The following is an 18620-nucleotide window of genomic DNA, read 5'->3' on the forward strand; positions in this document are numbered from 1 at the left end:
CCTTGCTCAGTCATGGAATAAGGAAGGTTGTTCGGATAACATTTTATAGCTAGTAAAAAACATTTTTAAACGTTCGCAGCATGATTTTACAGGAAAATGAATCAGAATAAGTTTTTATTTACATTAACTTCATTTGAGCATGTAGTCCTAAATGCATTCCTTAAAACACATCCCATCGTCCATAAATAAATAAACAGAAATACCAAGAAATGCATGCGGCTGACAAACATTTCCCTCCTGTGACTCTTTCATCTTCAGAGAATTACTCCAGTGTTAAGAGGTCACTAGTGGAGAGAACAATATGTCTGCTTGTCCTGAAATACCCTGGTCTAGGTCACAGTAACAGCTTTCCTCTACCCCTCACTGTAAATGATGTCCTCAAAGTAGCACCGGCCCAGGAGATAACATCATTTAATTCAACGTCATCTTAGCTGTAGCAACAGCATTTCAAACTAGGGAAAACCAAATTAGTTGCTCACTGAATTAAGGAATTAAAAAATGCCACACTTGCCCCTAGTGTCCCCCTCTTCGGTAGGCTATAAGCAGGACCTCAAGCAAGGCTTACAGCCCTGAATTTGAACAGGTGGGCCACTCCCCTTTTATTCCTCCATCAATGAGCTTCAACAATTGAAAAACTGCCACAGAAGCAACTAAACTCTTTTACAGGTTTCACAGCATTCACTCACTTAAACTGGTCACAGTTTTTCCAGTCTGATTTCTGTATGTGTTCTCAAACATAGCTCAGATTCCCTCAACATCAGAACTGAAAGCTTTGGCTGCAGCAGCCCAATTTAACTTCCGTTTTTCAATTGCACAGGCAGACAGGGGAGGGTCATGGTGCAGTTCATTCCAGGAGAAGAAATCCAGAACAAACCATTAGAGAAATGCATGCGAGCCAGAAAGTAGGTAAAGAGAGCATTTAAAGTCAACTCAAACACGTGTGTGTGTGTGTGTGTGTGTGTGTGTGTGTGTGTGCGCGCACGTGCGTGCGTGCGCGTGCATGTGTGTGTGCGCGTGTACATATGTGGACAAGTGCGTGCATATTATTATTTGACTGGCCATATTGGCCATTCTTCTTTTACCTCACAGCACAAATGCAAACGGCAATAAAGTTTCCACATTCGACCAAGTTTCATTCAGCCAATGCAGAAAAATGCAACAGATCTTATTTGCATATTAACAGTAAAAGCAACTATTCCGGTTTCAACAACTGCATGACCAAACGACCCCTTTCCTTGTAGCACCAGGATGTGCTTTCATCTGTAAGTCACATTGAAATGAAGGGCAAAACTGAATTAATGGAATGGATGGTGGCTCTGCTGGGTTTAACAGTGAATGCACAGTACTGCCGCACCACCTACTCTAGGTACACAAAGGCCATTTGTTTAAAGCCTGTTACATGGACAGGGCAAATGACAGCTGTATGTCTAAATCACTCATGTGAATCACACCAGGTAAGAATTTTACAATCCCATCTCCCACTGGGATCCAGTTAAGCTTAAATGGCTCCTCTCCAACCTTAATGGACAAAACCATTTTTAAACAGCCAGACAGCTGAAGAAACTGAGAATTATACTCCCCCCCTTCCAATTCAGGCTACTTAACAATTCTATTCTTTTTTCCCCACCAAGAATATTTCAGTGGCGCTAACTGCAGTGTTAGCCTACACACCAGAGGACACTGCCTTGAGAAATCAGCACCATGTTTGCCAGCAGTGAAGCTCATTTCCAATTCTCTTTGAAGGTTCATCTACAATGCCCGGATTGGGACTTCATCCCTGCCTTCCTATTCTATCTGATTTCCCGCCTCCTATTCCAGCAAACAATTCTTTGCCAAAATGAGTCACTCACACAGCAAATGTACAATTGGGACATGAAGCCTCCATTTAAATTACAGAAACAGACTCAGCAAGGATGGAAAAAACATTAAAGCCTGATCCATTTTAAGGAGCAAGAATAACACTCCAAAAGTGATAAGTTAATGAAACAGGAAGCTTTACAGAAAAACACATTTAACGCAACTTTAGAGATATTTGAAGCAGCAAATATATACTTTTGCTTCAGACCATGGGGCCCTCGAATGCCTTATACCTGCCAATGCAAAGCAGCACGTCATCAGAAACCTCTAAATATTTAAATATCTACCATTGCACACAAAAACTGTCTGGTCCAACTGAAAAGACACAAACACTGAAACAATATCAAAAACCACAGAAAGTGAACCATCCACTTATATTGGGAAATGTCAATTGTGTGTGCTTACTTGTTCCCACAGTGAATGTGCGTCCACTAACCAGTGAATCTGCATCACTTAAGCAATAAAATTTGAGTTCCAATAAAACAAAATACAAAAGAACCTCTGAGTTTCTATTCATTCTAATTTCAGTGCAAACTCCCACTTGCCACTCGAACAAGTAGTGTCTATCAATGGGTCACCCACATGTTGGAACAACATGCGTTTTCTCAAAATGCAGCTCAAGGAATTAGCCAAGCCTTTCAGTAAGCCTTTGAGACATTCATCTATTCTTCTGCTCTGTAATGAAAATGGGAAAACTATGTTTTGGATTCAGTATGAATGCAAGGCTGTCACAGATGGATCCCAGAAAGAAAACAAACATCTTTTCTACTCAAGAGTTTCCAAACCACAATACCACCCACCTCCGATTAACTTCACATAATCACATTAGGCTTTTAAAGATCATTTTCTAGCCTTGAAAAAACTTCAAGAAAACCAAAGTTAAGTTAAACTGTTTGTAAACATTTTTCAGAATATTCAGCCAACTCACTGCACAATCTTAACAGAAAAGCACAGGATGGCGGTGTGGATGAAAATATTTTGGGGAAAACCTAATTTAAAAGATCCTGTCATAATTTGTACCTCAAATGAACTAAATAACTCACTGCAAAACATAGCTAAATTAGATTAACAAGTAGGTGAATAATGTTAACAAATGACAATAAACCTGTACCATTTGACAAAACAAATTTGCAACATTTTATCAGAACTACAAAAAAAAAAAGATTAAAACTTCAGCACTAGGAGAAAAAACAAAGAACAAATACGCCAGTTATCGCTGACAAGTTAATAATAATAATATATAATCAAGAAGTACCAATTAAAATACATTGGGCAATTGTCAGGGGTTTGTTCCAAGATATCTCTTTAAAAACCTAAAATGGTATGCTTAAAGTATGCAACTGTGGCCATAAACACATAATTGCATGCATTATATTACTAATTAAATGAGAGAAATAATATACAGGAAAATAAAATGACAAAACATATCTCTTTAATCTGTATCAAGGGTAATGTTAAGCCCTTACTGATATAGCCAAGTGATCGCACTAGTGGGTAACAACGCATGGGTGTAAAATTGCATTTGAAAACACAACAAAATGCTTGAGATGTAGCAACATACTCCTGATTACCATTTTCTAAGATCAGCATGCACGTAATAACAACCTTGATTCCAAAAAGGATGTCATAACAACACAAAATATTGGTTTTGAGTTACCGGTATGCACTGCCAAACCATGCAACTTAATGTTAACTAAACTTTGCAAGGTCAAAATATATGTGTATATAAACACACCTCATCTGTATAGCACACACACGTTACAGGCACATAGGCTATGTGCATTGAGAACATGCCCAGACTTGTTTTCTGGCCAGCCTTACAGAGCACAACTGAGCACGGTACAATAGGACGTTCAGTTAAGAGTTTAGATTTACTTTAAATAACCACAGTAGACAGCATGTTAAAATTATTTATGCACATCTGTGCATCTAATTATAGACTGCAACAGGAATACTGTTTCTCATAAAGCATCTGAAACACATGGATGGCACACACAACTTGTGCACTAAAAACAATCATGTCAAACGCTTCTTTCCTTGCTATAATGAAACCCTTTCATACATCCCTACCAACTAAAATCAGCGGTAAGGTAAATGAATGACAGAGGTATGGTGTAGGTATATTTAATTTTCATTATACTGCTTTTAATAGTCACAAGCAACAATTCCCAGGCAACAATCAGTAGAAAGACAAATACTGTTACTGTAACTGTTCTGGTATGTTAGAAGCCAGCAGCTATGGTGTTCAAAGTGTAGACATGCTTTTATCACAGAAGGATGAGGATTGTACCAACTGGGTAAGCTCTGAAAAATCTGTGCCATCAGGAACCCAAAATTCATGTGCTTATGACCTGTACTGTGATCACATGACACTGTTAAAAATGCAGATTGTGTTGCTGAGTTTCTGCAGGTATGCAGATCACAAAGTTATTGGTATTTTGACTAGAGAGCAGAGCTTGAGTTTCTGCACCATATTCAGTTCTTTCAGAAAAGTTGACCTACTCGCTAAACAAGATCTTTTTCATGTCAGAGCATTTTAAAGTCATGAACTACACTGGAAATCACAGTCCTTCTGTTGGTGTTGTAATATTTGCATTTATATAAATATTATCAAATACAAGTAATGAGAAACAAAATATAGTCATTTGTTAAAAGATAATGAGAACAAAGCAATGAGAACATGCATTTCAACCAAACCTTGCTACCATGACAGAGCAAAACTGTTATTATTAACTGTATCCAAGAGTTGCAAGCAGAAAATTAATGTAAAAATTATCCAGAGCAATAGGAGCTACAGAATTGATTCATTTATTAAACCAACATTTATCATGATGGCACCGGTTTTAACCTTTGAACTACTTTTTACTTATACAATTTGGTCATTTAAGAAATACTACCCAGAGCCATATTGGAGAAAGTAATGTATAAAAAAAAATAAAGTGACTGGATGGAACATGATGACTTCTCATTCAGTAAATGAATGGTTGCGTATCAAATGAAGAGTATGGATCCGCTGTTTTCTGATAGGGTGCCAATGCACTAGGCTAGGCCAGGCGCCTACATTTTCAACAAGAAGTGGTTCCAAATCTGTCTTTGATATGCACACGTTCAGACACAACATACCAGCCTATTTTAGCCCAGTCCTGTTTCACAACCCCCACCACTCTTTCTTATGGTTTTGTTTCAGGCTGTACAACAATTATGACCAACTTCTACCATTTGCAGCAGCCAGCACTCTTCAAAAATTTAAACTGTCTGTATGTCAATGCCTGTTCATTAGTCATCATGTTGTGCTAAAAGGAAAATAAAATAAAACAACTAGGCTACCTAATTCCTTCCTTATAATAGTCATGGTGGGAGGAGGCCAAGATTAGGGTCCTACTCTAAACTGAGGTAATTTTCATTTAATTACAAGAGATAATCCATCACTGTTGGATACTTTCAAAATATTTTAACTGATAATTACATTCTTGCATATTATTTCCCCTTTGTATGATTAACATTATATATAAACCTGTTAGCACAAAGTTGTTGAAGAAATGCACACTTTGTGACAAATGCATAAACCACACTATTTGCAATAAATAGGCCTATTCTCTACACGGGATTCTAACACAAGGAGCCGTTTTCGTAAATGTGTTCCAAAAGGATAAATAATTGTTGGGGAAGCCCTTTAAACAGCACTGCAATCGCACCAGACCGCAAAATCAGTAACCCCGAGATAGTAACAACACTGGGACTTGGCAGTAGCAGTCCTGCAAAATGCGGTTGCAGTCAAGCTAAATTTAAAAGGATTCTGTATGAGCATAAAAAGGTGCTAGGGATAACGAGCGATGCAAAGAATCTTAGTTTTGGAAATAAAAGCAGGCGTGGTTATGTCAAAAACAAGAGGATTTACTGTCAACAACGCCTACTACTCATTCAGCGATTGCCCCTTGATGTTCTTTACAATATGTGCCCATTCAACATGGATAACTGGCTAACGTTTTATTGCAAATAACGTTAACGTTATAGACTGGAGGTCATCATTTATTCAGCTCTCGAAAAATCAGGGTGGTGATGATGCTGTCGGTGGTTGTGGGGCGGCGAGGACTCCAAATAACCGTGTCAGCGTTTTCACCATTACAGCATTTTCGCCACTACAAAGCGTAAAAAGCATGTATACGTGTGAGATGCCAACGATGGACAGTCGTCGACACTTTGCCAACGTTAGCTAGCTAACAACGTTAGCAAGCTGGTTAGATACGCATAACACCATACAGCCCATTATATTCACTACCCATAGCACGTCATGGACTGCACAAGTATTAATTAATATTTCGCTGCAAATCCTTCCCAATCCCTGTAATCTGCACATGCAAAGATAGCATCCTTTGTGAAATGTTTTAGCGCTGCAAATTTGGGCAATTATTTCACGAAGTGCGAAAAATCCACTAGCACAGAGATTACGTTGCACCAAATACATTCAAAACTACCTGTACCCAATTATTTATTCGTAAAATAGGAGCATAACTAGCGTAGCTGCAATGAGCTGACTAGCTAGCCACCAAAACAACGTGAAGAGGCCAGATTCGGACAGGACACACCTATGTAACGTTAGCTAGCATAAGCAGCACAATTTTACTGATCTTATTCAGACACATCTTGCAGTCTCGTTTATCAAAATGATCATGTCTTCATGCCATGGCAATCATATCAAACAGATTGGATTTACAATTCATTTGTCGCTAGCTGAGCAAAGATCTTGGACAACGTCATTGTTAAATGGCACAGCGATTAGTAGTAGTAAACCAGCTAACCACCACATACAGTGGTAATAGTCACTATAATGACACTTTGATTCTGGGGATTTCTTAGCTAGTCTAAGTTAACATGACATGGCAATAACGTTGACGTTAACTGAGCCATCTCTTCTGATACAGTGGCGCTAGCTAACTTATATGGAGGAAAATGTTTAGCTAGCTATCTAACAGCTATAATGTTAACATTAATTAAACAAATGTAGCATGCAAACCCTAAGGTCAATCGCAAAGCAATGTTATTGCAGCTTAGCCAGCTAGCGCGCTACCAAGACACACATGTTTTCATTGATCCAAAGGGGGAGGGGTAACAGCTAACCAGCTAACCGTCTAGTATTTGTTTTTAAGTTCTTACCAGATGGAGTTTTTTATTTTGTGCTGCAATGCACTGGCCTCCGCCCCCTGCAGTCCCGGAACCAGAGATGGTAAAGAGCCTATTCCCGAGATAGGCTTCTGTAGGTGACCAGGTTGTTGTTGATCTTCTGCCATCACGATGAGATTCAGGAGGGGAGGAGGAGGAGGGGGGTCTTTAACAAGTAGGCCTCAACCTGGACCTCGAGAAAGCAGTTCTTCCCCGACTAAAGTACATCACGGAACCACCACCCCTTTGCTGCCGTTTCAATTATCATAAGATCTGCCGGTTGGAATAATGACAAATCATAGCCAAATACGTCGCATCTGACACTTTACATGTATGTACAAAAATACATGTAAAGGGAATGGAAAAACACGCTTCGCTTAGGATTCCGCTGCAGCCAAGGGAGCGACCAGCACGCCTGCTGCTGCTGCTGCCAGGCAGTGGTTGCGCAGGCGCACTGCAGGAAGCAAAGCAGCAACAACATTAGCTAGAATGGCAACCAGAGAAGAGCGTGATGACAAGCCGCTGGAACATTTAAAATCAATTCAATGAATTATCTTTGTTTCAGTTGTACAGATCCTCATTTTTATATAAACTATTCTGTCCACATTATGCACCATCCCGGGCTCTGTCGTTGAAAGATATTTCCATGATCCTGTATTTAGACGTCGTAAGCTTGCCTACCTTGTGTCACTGGACATTACGTCGGTTGGTAATGCACAACCACGGTATCAATCACGCCCAATTACTATAAAAAATGCATTGAACGCACCCAGTTCATTTATTGTACCTTTTGGTCTGATGGAACGTTTACCTTTCAGTGGATTTAACCGTGTTGGTTCCCTTAGTTACAGTATAATGGTATTTGTGGGGTAACTGTGCCCTCCAAAGTTATAGAATCTTACCACATTGGGAGATGGATTGATTTGTCTGCTCCTTTTCAGTGCCTTGCAAGCTTGAGCTCTAGGATTTCAGGCAGGTTGCTATATTACCATTTTGTATCTCTACTGGTTAAATGGTTTCAGCCTTAACCTGTAAAACTCCACATTCAATAGGCGGATACAAGTAAGTGGAATTGTTGATTATCACTGTTAATGGGGCCAAAATGATGTGTAGACTTTTTTCAGTGTCTAAATGGCTACTCTATTTTTGTCCTTTATGGTGCTTGTAGTGCAGTTTGTAGGATCTCTAGAGTCAGAAATCAAAGAAAGCAATGCTTAATTGCAGCATATCCTTCGGCTGCCTACATTACACACAGAAAATCTAGTCACAGCAAACTATGTACAGAGTTAGGCCATTTCTGTGATTATAGCCACCAACATACTTTGTGATCTTATTACACTATAACAGCTTAACTTCCTTTGTGGAACAATCAATTTTGACTTGTACATGTACTACCATACGAAAATGTGTTGTTTCATCAGCTAAGGCTGTTTAGGGTCTGCATAGGTGAGGTAACTGCATAGCATGCTGACTAGTCATCTTAATACATCAGTGTGATTGTAACAGATTGTATTTAAGAAGAAAGACAAAGTATATACATATATATTATAGATGGATGCATGTGATATGATATTATTATGTCATAACATATGCATATCCAGTATGGGTGTTTTTATACAATAACACTGTACACACTGTATAAAATACACTGACTATCATTTGTGTGCACTCATTTCACATCTTTCTAGTTGTCTCTGATTGTACAGTCATTTCAGTGACCACTGAAACCCAGTATCATATGAAAGGCAAAAGACTGCAACAGTGCATTTTACAGTTAATTTGGAGGGCACTGATCTCAGGACTTTTAGCCAAGGCCATTTTGGCCAGGGGTTCTCAAACTCAGTCCTGGGGAAGTTCTGTGTATACTGGTTTTTGTAAGAGCCAATCTCTTGATCGCATGTCATTGATGTTGTTGAAAACAGGTGTTTAAATTCTTCCAGAATGTTTGCTTAAGCTTATCATAACTGAATGAGGGCTTGGTTTTTTAAATTTAATTTCAGTAGCCAAGTGTCAAAACATTTAGCAGTTTGCATCTTACGTATTAATTTTTTTTAAAATTTTAATTAAAATGTTACCTCTTTCTTAAATCATTTGTCACATTACAGAAAATGAAAGTATTTGTTTATCTGAAAATTAAAAGTCCTGGGACACAAACATGGGATACTATTCTCCATGGTGTGTATAGACATTTCAAACATAATGTAACACAAGTGATTAACATCTCTTAAAAACTAGTTACCCTTTTTTCATTTTGATCTGGCTTTTCCTAATTTTGGGGGGATTAAATAGTAAACATGCAATAAACATACTGCTATGTCTTCAAAAGTCCTATACCAACTTTTTATACAAGTTGTATATGTTTCTATACATAAGTTACATAATACATGTTTTATTCTATATTTCCTAATTTTAAATGTTGCTACATTTAAATAGTTCTGTTTATGGAATGTAATTTGATATACAAGTATCTACCTATGAACCTTGTTGTGCATTCAGTGACTGCTCAGTGGACAAACAGGAAGAACTGGATGGAAAATCCAGTGTTTTTATAAACTACCAGATCAGGTTGCATTTTAAACACATTTATGGCATGTAATTCTAAACCTGTGTATTACATATTTGATAAACTACCACTGAGATTACTTAAAATGGTGCTTGTACAGCTTTCCATTTTGAAAGTAGAAAAATATATCTTCCTGCCACAATGAGGACTGTTCTTGCACCTGGCTGGCCCACAATGTGGTGAATGTAGTTTTGCTATTGAATGCTGCGCTGTTGCAGGAGGATAGTGAAAATCCTCAACATTTTTAAAACCCTGAAAAGGAATTATTATTATTATTATTATTATTATTATTATTATTATTATTATTACATACTCAAATACTCCACCGCAGCACACTTGTTCAGAAGAACCTAAGATCTTCAGTACAACCTGTTTCTTGTCATTAATTTGACCATATTTTATTGCCTAAGCGGATAAACAGAACATAATGTTCTCTGTTGTTAGAAATCTAAAATCAATGAACGGAAACCATTGTTAAACTCGTTAAGAAAAAATTCTGACTACAGGACGTTGCCGGGAGAGTGAGCTTGGGCTCTACTTTTGGTTAATAAATGCCGCCATCTAGTGGTGTAATTTTTAAATCACACTTCAAACGCATGTCTGCCAATAAGACTTCATGATTTTACAAGTGAATTACTGGACTCACTGGTGCTAAGCCATTGCAAGTGGATAATGTATGGAAAGTATGTTTCAGAAATCATCTGAGACACATTTGTTGTTTGCTCAACTACATTTTACAAATATAGCTACCAAAGGATGAGCAGCCATTTTCTGATCTGACTGGCTTGCCAGCATCAGGAAGTTGTAGATGAACCATTAAGAATTTATGATATATTGTAAATAAATACATCTTCTACACCACTACAAACCTCTTCTACAGTAAATGTTTCCAGGCAAAATATGCATATCACTTTTATCACTGTGCGAAGATTCTAGACTCGCAAGAGAGAAAAACAAACACTCGCTGTGTTCTTTTCAGATATTAAAGTCATGACGAAGAGCTGTATTTGAACAACATCAGAGAAAGACCACACACTTCAGTTTCTCGTTGTTCAAGGTCTCCTCTCTTCGGTGTTGCCCACGTTCAGCGCATCTTTGACAATCACTGGCTCCCACTGAGCATCATTAGTGAGACCTCTGATAGCTGTAGCATCCAAACAATCAGTGAAACAAGGAGAAGAAATACAGACGTAAAGCTGAGAATGGTGATGTTTCTTGTGTTCTACGGACTTTGCGGTTCCCTGCGCGTTCACCACTATCTTATCTTAGTGTGCAAAACAACGTAGACGCATGAAGTGATTGCACAAAGAAACTGCGGCAGGCGGTTGCCTGGGGCGACACTATCGAACGCCGTGTTAACACATAGGCAAACAGAGTTTCAAAAGATATGGAACACTTTAAAAATGGTGAAAGATTATATGTACAGCGTGACTGTGTCCTAATTTGTATTTGCAGAGTTGATTGTATTTGCATTACTAAACGATAGAATTACACATGATTTTAAAAATGAACCTGGCGAGCAGACATTCGGAACATTTTTTTCTATAATGAAATAAGGTTCAGGTTCAGTCCTGTTGGCTGGGTGCTCTTGTGTTCTTTACAAATGAGATCGATCTGCAGCTACGGTTCAACGAGACGCCATACTGTAAATTGCAATTTGGACAAACAGCCCAATATTGACTACCCGCGTTTTCTAATGCAACTGTCTCCATACAGTTAAAAAAAAAAAAAAAAAAATGAATTGGTTGGCTGGACAAAATATAGCATATTGTTTTAATTGTAGTATATTCCTGCTGTGGGGAAAACAGCATAGACTACCATAGGTCCAAGCTGGTCCAAACTGGACAGTGCTGGTTTTGTGTTGGTGAAGCTGGTAAGGTGACGGTCAAGGTAGGTCAACTCGGTCAGATCAAATGATTCCAGACTGCTGGTCTGAAGCATAACTATATTCACTGATCACTGCTGTTTTTTCCACCTGGGATGTTTCATTTTTTGGTCAGGGACAAACAGCTTGGATAAATCCTCTGATTTCTGGTACCAAGTTAACCACCTCCATTGTCCGTTATCCTGAAGACATTAGTGACAACTTATGCCATGAAAACACAAGGATCACTGGCCTGGAAGTAAAATTTAAATGAATATAGTGAAGTTGGGAAAGGTCAAATTAAATGAAATATATTGAGGGGCTTTGAAATCTCAGGAGAATAGACATATTTTATCTTAACAAGCAGCCATGCCATATTAAAAAACTGATATAAATTAATTTTTCACACCCACTGTATAAAATACATGTATATTTATACAAGGAGGGACTTTTGGCAGAACTATTTAAACCGTTAATTAATCTAAAGAGCAGGCTACTCCAGGTCTCCAGTGAATCACAGGCCTGGATTTTAAAAGGCTCCAATGATCAGTCAGCTTACAAAGGACATTTTAAATTTATTTAATCTTTATTTAATAAGGCAATCTCAGGGAGATATAGCATGCTTTTACAAAGGAGATGCAGGGGCAACTCACTAATTCAGGAAAGTTACATCAGACTTATTAACGGTCATGCAGTTTGGACATGACTGAAGGATTGTGTACTGTGGGCATAACAAATCTGCATAGATATGAATATGTGAGTCTCTAAAAGGCATTGTAATATGATTGTTGAATGGGGTCTCAATGGTGCTTCCAAACTATGGACAATTTTAATTAATTTTATGTGAGATTACGTTTGCACATCAAACTCGCTGCTAGGTCTGTAAAACTTGATTTTGAAATAGAATTATCCTTTTCCATTCACCTTCATATCAATTAAGAGGAGTTTTGCTTTTAAAATGTATAGTTATTAAACTGGTTCCACGGTTGGTATGCCTTAAATTCTGGTATAATAACTGCATTAAATGGTTTCCCATGGAATGTAATGAGGTTCATTCACTTACATGTACCAAGATGAGACCTGTCTTCAACTTTGAACTACTTTTATCACTATTATTTTACAGGATATTATTAAAAATTTCTCACACATGCAAATATTTATATCCGTATGCACCCAAGTCCTTGTGTGACCCAGCTATATTAGAGCTATATACACACGCACCAGTAGTATAGCAGCCATAAACATTATTCTATAGAACTATGGAGGAAAGTGCCACATGCACTTCAGGATCTATCAAACCCATTATGCATAAGGATCATGTCTAGTACTGGAAAATATTTTCAACATAGTGCTATGGTCCAAAACCATAGGTGCCTTGGCCCCACACTCCCCAACAGCAATTGCAATCAATCTCTCCACCTTCCCCCAGTCCACAACCACTCTGTATATTACAGGTGTTGCCCACATAAAATGTCAGGAAAAGCAATGTCTTGAACACTTAGGGAACACCCTGGCTTTCTTTTAAATACCTAGACACGCGCTACTGAACTACCAGCCTGTGGGTCAATTGCAGGTCTGCATCAGCATTAACCTACAGGGTCCAAGTTAAACTACGCGGTCGTTCCCTGCACTTGGAACTGTACTTCCCTCTAGGGTTTTCAACACACTTGTTGGTTAACCTGGTTATGGTTATACACTTTGTTGTACGTTGCTCTGGATAAAAGCATCTGCCAAATGCCTGTAATGTAATGTAATGTAGCATAGTGTCAAGAAACCGCCCACTAGTGAAAGAATAACTGAACAATTCGACAAGGCGCATACTTCATTTACAGACATACAATATATCACATTGTTTTATAAACGGTACATGTAAAATGTCTGGCCTGTACGTCACACTGTATTCCTTGTAGGTACAGCTATTTAACATATGGTGGTGCCAGAGCTCCTTCCAGCGATAGGTGACTTAAAGGAGCTCTAGCACCATAGGTGACTTGTGATGTTCTACATTAACAGTCAATTACTTTAGTCACAAACCAGAGCTACTGAAAATTCAATTGCTGCACAGACGTGTATTAGAGTATTAATACTTTATTACGTAATAATATACCATAAAAACAGCTCCAGATTTTGTGTACTTGGATTAACTGCCATCATTGCAGCTGGGACTAGGATTCTGGTGCTTGCCTGTCACTCAAAGAATCCACACAGCACCCTGGACAGATGTGTTCTACATTTCACTTCAGCGAGAAGCCCATTGCGAACCAATCTGAACCAATATTTCTGAAATCATACTGTGAGCGATTCTGCTAAGCATGTAACCAACATTTCTAAGATTGGCACTAGAACAAGCTTGCCATTGAACACAGCAGTAACTTTTCTAAAGAGTGAAAATTGATTTTGTTGGAATATGAGGTTTTTCAAAGTGATGAAACAGGAAAAATAAGGAAGCTGTGTCTGTAAAGGAGAAGGACGGCCGGATCACTTGAATGCATTGGTATCTGACTGCATGGCAAGCTGGAGACAAAGCATGACATCATCAGTTCATGGAACGGGTAACTATGGCAACCCTCAGGGACTGCCCTGCCCAAAATAATCAAGCTCAGTCTGACACCATGGACTTAACTCCATAAAATGAGGGAACACAAAAACATTTGAGTATGCACACCTTCCCTATAATAACCAACATGTAGGACTTGTACTTAAATTTACCAATGCCATTCCAATACATCAGAGTTGGACTACTTCTCAATTGCTTATTAACAATAAATGTAGGATTAAGGAGCATTTCATTTTTACTTTCTGCAATAGTCAAATTTTCATGAAACAAATGGAAATACCTTCAGACTCTACTTGTCTCTGAAAAAAGGTGTCCTTGCACATGCTTTTGCCAGTAACAGTCATCATTTACCTCTGGTAGTGGACAAGGGACAGTGCTAAGTAAATTTATTAGCAATGTCCCTCCAGTGATATCAAGACTAATACACAAAAAGATGTAGCACTCAAACACATTTTAATATGACCAGTTTTCTGAACAAAACCACTTCCTCATTAAAGCAAATATAAAATTTTTTAAAAGTACAGTTTCGGAGCAAATGCAAATCTATATATCCCACTGAAGCATAATTAACCTTTAACCCTTCATATTTCAGCTGTAGCGATGCAAGTAGAACAAATAACACCTGGATCCAGACTCAAATATAAAGTTAAGAAAAATGTCAATACAAATACATTCCATTAATTTCTGCTGGGTTAGGTAGGCTTGGTTCATTAGCCTCCAGCAGAGATGGCAGTGCTGGTTCTGGCCCATTCACTCAAGTAAAAATTCAGCATGTGTGTTCCTCTTTGATTTCCATCCTGCCTGTTTCACAATCTCCACTTTTCTTTTTCTCAGATCCTGGGTCTCCAAACACACCATAGAAACTCCCAGCAGCATTCGGAACAACAGAAACGACTTCTGAATCTAGATCAACACATAAATAACAATAAATCGTCATGACAATCGTAACAGACGAACACAATGAACAACAAAAGCTTGGACAGCAGAGTCAATTCCATTACCCATGAGTAATTGGGGAACACTCAAATCTTCAGATTTAATGACCCTGCAAAAAAAAAAAAAGCACATTTATACTCAATTCGTCAACCGTTTTACACTGTGTACATTCAAAAAAATTTTGGAATTTGGAATGAAATGTGAAACGTTCATTAAGAAAAAAACTGCAACTGCAAACTGCAAAAATGCTTTTTTACAAATCTATAACTTAAAGGCTTCGGTTTCAACTTAAGCATTTACAAGCTATACTTATATAAAAAGAGGTGAATGGACAAGGGCAAGCACCAATCAGTTCCCTCTTACAGGCCTGCTTGCAAGAAAAACAAAACGGCGCATACATCACATCCTGTAAGGTTATTTTATCCACAGAACATTCTTTGGTGCCTCAAACTGAGACTTCAAAATAGTGTTGCACAGTCTACAGTCTGCACACTGTACATTAAGCCATTTGGTTCTTGCACGGCAGGGCCTTTATGCACATGGTGCAGAGCAGTCCATCTCTGTTTTAGTTGCTACACCACAGGCAGGTTTAATGCACTGAAACAGAGTAAAGTGGGGGATCCCTGCACTTCCAAACAGAGGCCTTATTAATCATGAGCTAAATGATTCATGACCTGGTGAAGACTCAATCTTTGCTCACACAAGAGGCACTTAGCATAAGAACCAGTAAGCATTGATTTTGTTTTTATTTTTACACATTCAAACCTCAGGAGGATGCCGACACTGAAAATGGGCCCGTGGAAGGAAACAAATGGGGGGTGGGGGGGTGGTGGAGAAATGAAAAGATTGATAATTCTTCCACCTCACATTTAGACTCTGAATCTCTGGGGAATTACACCTATTGTGGGAGTCCCAGAGGAGCTCATATCAAACTGCGACATGCAGTTTCGCAACTGTGGTGCAAACAAAAACCCTCTCTTGCACAACCTCAACAATCGCTTGGCGTGACCGGCCCCCCCTTTTTGATGGATAGCGCGACACGACTCCGTGCCGAGGCCAAAGCTGCAAGTCCCATTTCCACAAGTCTTTCACGAGGCCACTTCACGTGCATCCAAATTACACAGACGAGAAAGAAATGCATGCAGGTGAAGATCACTCCCGATAAATTATACTTATAAACAATTCATAGGTCAGGGAGTAGGAATTCTCCCTCGCATTTAATCAAAATCTTGTAATTCCTATAATTAGGCTTGGTGGATTGTGACGTTTATTTTTGTTCTCCCCCTACCCCTCCCCCCATCTGCCATTGAAATTTTAATTTTTAATCAGCATTGTTAATCTGCAAGCATTTCTCAACGCAATCAGTGACCCGATGATGAATCAAGCGGTTATGGACAATTCCCATAAATCACACAGCACACACTGCAATCAGGCAGTGGAGCCGGGGAAGAGTAATTAACAAATCAACTGAGCTTACAGCAGGTCTATACTAGATCTATATCAACAGAGAGGGAGGTGTATTACATGGGCGAATGAAAAGCAAGCTACAGAATTTGTTCTAGCCTAATAACATATTTTATTGCAAGTGAGACAGTGAATAAAAGGAAATGCTCACAGTATGTCCTAATAAATTTGACCTTAAGAGGGTGAAACCTTTGCAATACTTACTTCATTTGGATTGGGTCCAAAGTTCCTGTAAGAAGTATAAAGACGACAATGAAAATATTTGTGAATATACATATATATGAAACGTTGAACAAGACAAATTTAGAACAGTTTATGTATTCTACTTCCTGTGGCCTGCAGTTTTTATGAATCTTTTATGAATTGTTTTCATTGGGAAGACTGTAGAGCTTTTTTGGGTTCACAATTTTTTTAAAACCATAATAATAACTGTATTATTATTATAAGCAGCTCCTCTTAGTGGGATTCACACACCTTTTTCACCAATAACCCGGCAGCTGTGGTGTGATCTGTCAGTTAGGTGCTGGATCATGAGGTCGCCATTTGGCAGATCCGTTAGAAAGCCACAGTCTAGACACTCGAGTGATGTGATGCTCCTGCAATGGAGAAGGCGTTTGTTCAAAAAACAATTAAAATCGGGCTAAATTAATTAGTTCAAGGGATTAATTAAAGAATCGCAATGGACATTTCAGCAAGTCAAAAGGTAATCAAAAACAGTGAAAAACAGCAGGGATTTCTGCCTTTAATTCAGCAGCTGCATGCTGCATACAACGGGAATGTCAGATTTATAAATGTTTATAAAAGGTCTCATTTCTGACCATGAAACAATAAGGGAAAATGGCACAATTTTTAAAATATATATATGTAATTTTTTTAAAAATCATACCATTGCACTCCTTGAGACTTCTTGTGCTTTCTTCTAATCCCATCTCTAGGCAAGGCACCATGTAGTCTGACGACGATAAAAACAAATTTGAACAAAACCTAGATAAAAACTGTCAATAACCTAAATAACCAGTGGCCAGACGACCCAACTTAAAATATGAGGAATATAACTAGTCATAATTCTTTTTCTTTTTTTTCCATTTTCATCCTCATGTTCCCTTGCTGCCAAATTTAGCCCTGGCACAAATCTGTGGTACAGAGAGATGGAGCTTCAGCTGGATGTGCCACCAGAATCAGAGACACTGTACAATATGCATTCAGTACTTATTTGCACTATTGAATATTTGATTTGATTAACCCATTAACAAGTATGCTAGTGCACCAAGATTGTGATAACACTCATGCCGTCTTAAACTGAGTCTGAACACTCAAATATACATTTGCTTGATACATAACACGTCAAAAATCTCTATTTGTTAAGAATGCCACCTGAACGGCTTCATTAAATATTCAGCCATATAAGTATCTATCACTACTGCACTCTATCACCCTATATTACAAGGCACAGCATGCAGAACATATATCAGCACAATAATGTCAATACTGGCAAAACTAAGTATATATATATATATATATATATAAAATATACATCTTTTTAGAATATAAACCTTAATACCTGATTTTGTGATTTTGCAGAGACTTAAAGCAGCTTGTCCGATATTTGCATTCACCACAGTTCATAACTGCCGTAAAGTGATCAGGGAAGTCCCAGATCTTACAGGAACATTCAACACACGTCTGCTCCCCAAGGTGACAGCTGTGGAGAAAGTCACTCATTTGCACCATGACAATTAAGATATTACAATGTACTTAACACAAAACAAACACTTCAAGCAATAAAGCATGGATAGCACACGTTGCTTTTTCAGTGCAAATCTACCTACAGAGCATTTGAGGATGATGTTATTTTGGAAGTGAAGCCTGATAAAATGGCAGACCTCAAACTACACGGTGCTTTGTGACTCCTCTCCAGGGGGTAGGGGGAGAGAGGCCCTGGATTCGTGCACAGCAGGTCCTTGGGGGTTCCTGTGTTGGCGCTATGTGACATCACCGCATCAGAGTGAGATGTGCCTGACAAAGAAGCGCGGATAACCACCTACAAGGCAAATGCCAGATTAAATCACATAATAACCATTTCATATTTCCCTTTCCATAAAGTTCCAGCAGTGGATTTGCAAAGCAAAATGAAACTGTATTCATCAGCAACTTCAACAGGATCACATTTGCTTTGATACATAAAACTTGATGATTAAACGAAAGACGGACAGAAAAGG

The 18620-nt window shown here is 38.5% G+C and overlaps 1 protein-coding gene across 3 annotated transcripts in view; it reads right to left on the minus strand.

Annotated features, from left to right (window-relative positions):
- The window catches only part of LOC118215392 (DNA-binding protein RFX7), a 31288-nt gene extending 23812 nt beyond the window's left edge, over positions 1 to 7476 (minus strand). The window contains exon 1 of one of the 3 annotated variants that reach the window (XM_035396134.1): positions 7012 to 7476. In XM_035396134.1, the coding sequence (XP_035252025.1) occupies positions 7012 to 7145 (134 nt within the window). In that variant the 5' untranslated portion in view covers positions 7146 to 7476. The remainder of the gene's footprint in view (positions 1 to 7011) is intronic. The other 2 variants (XM_035396135.1, XM_035396136.1) reach the window with 2 other exon arrangements.
- Between the last annotated feature and the right edge of the window lie 11144 nt (positions 7477 to 18620).

Source organism: Anguilla anguilla, chromosome 16, assembly GCF_013347855.1.
Source record: "Anguilla anguilla isolate fAngAng1 chromosome 16, fAngAng1.pri, whole genome shotgun sequence".
Classification (NCBI taxonomy): Eukaryota; Metazoa; Chordata; class Actinopteri; order Anguilliformes; family Anguillidae; genus Anguilla; species Anguilla anguilla.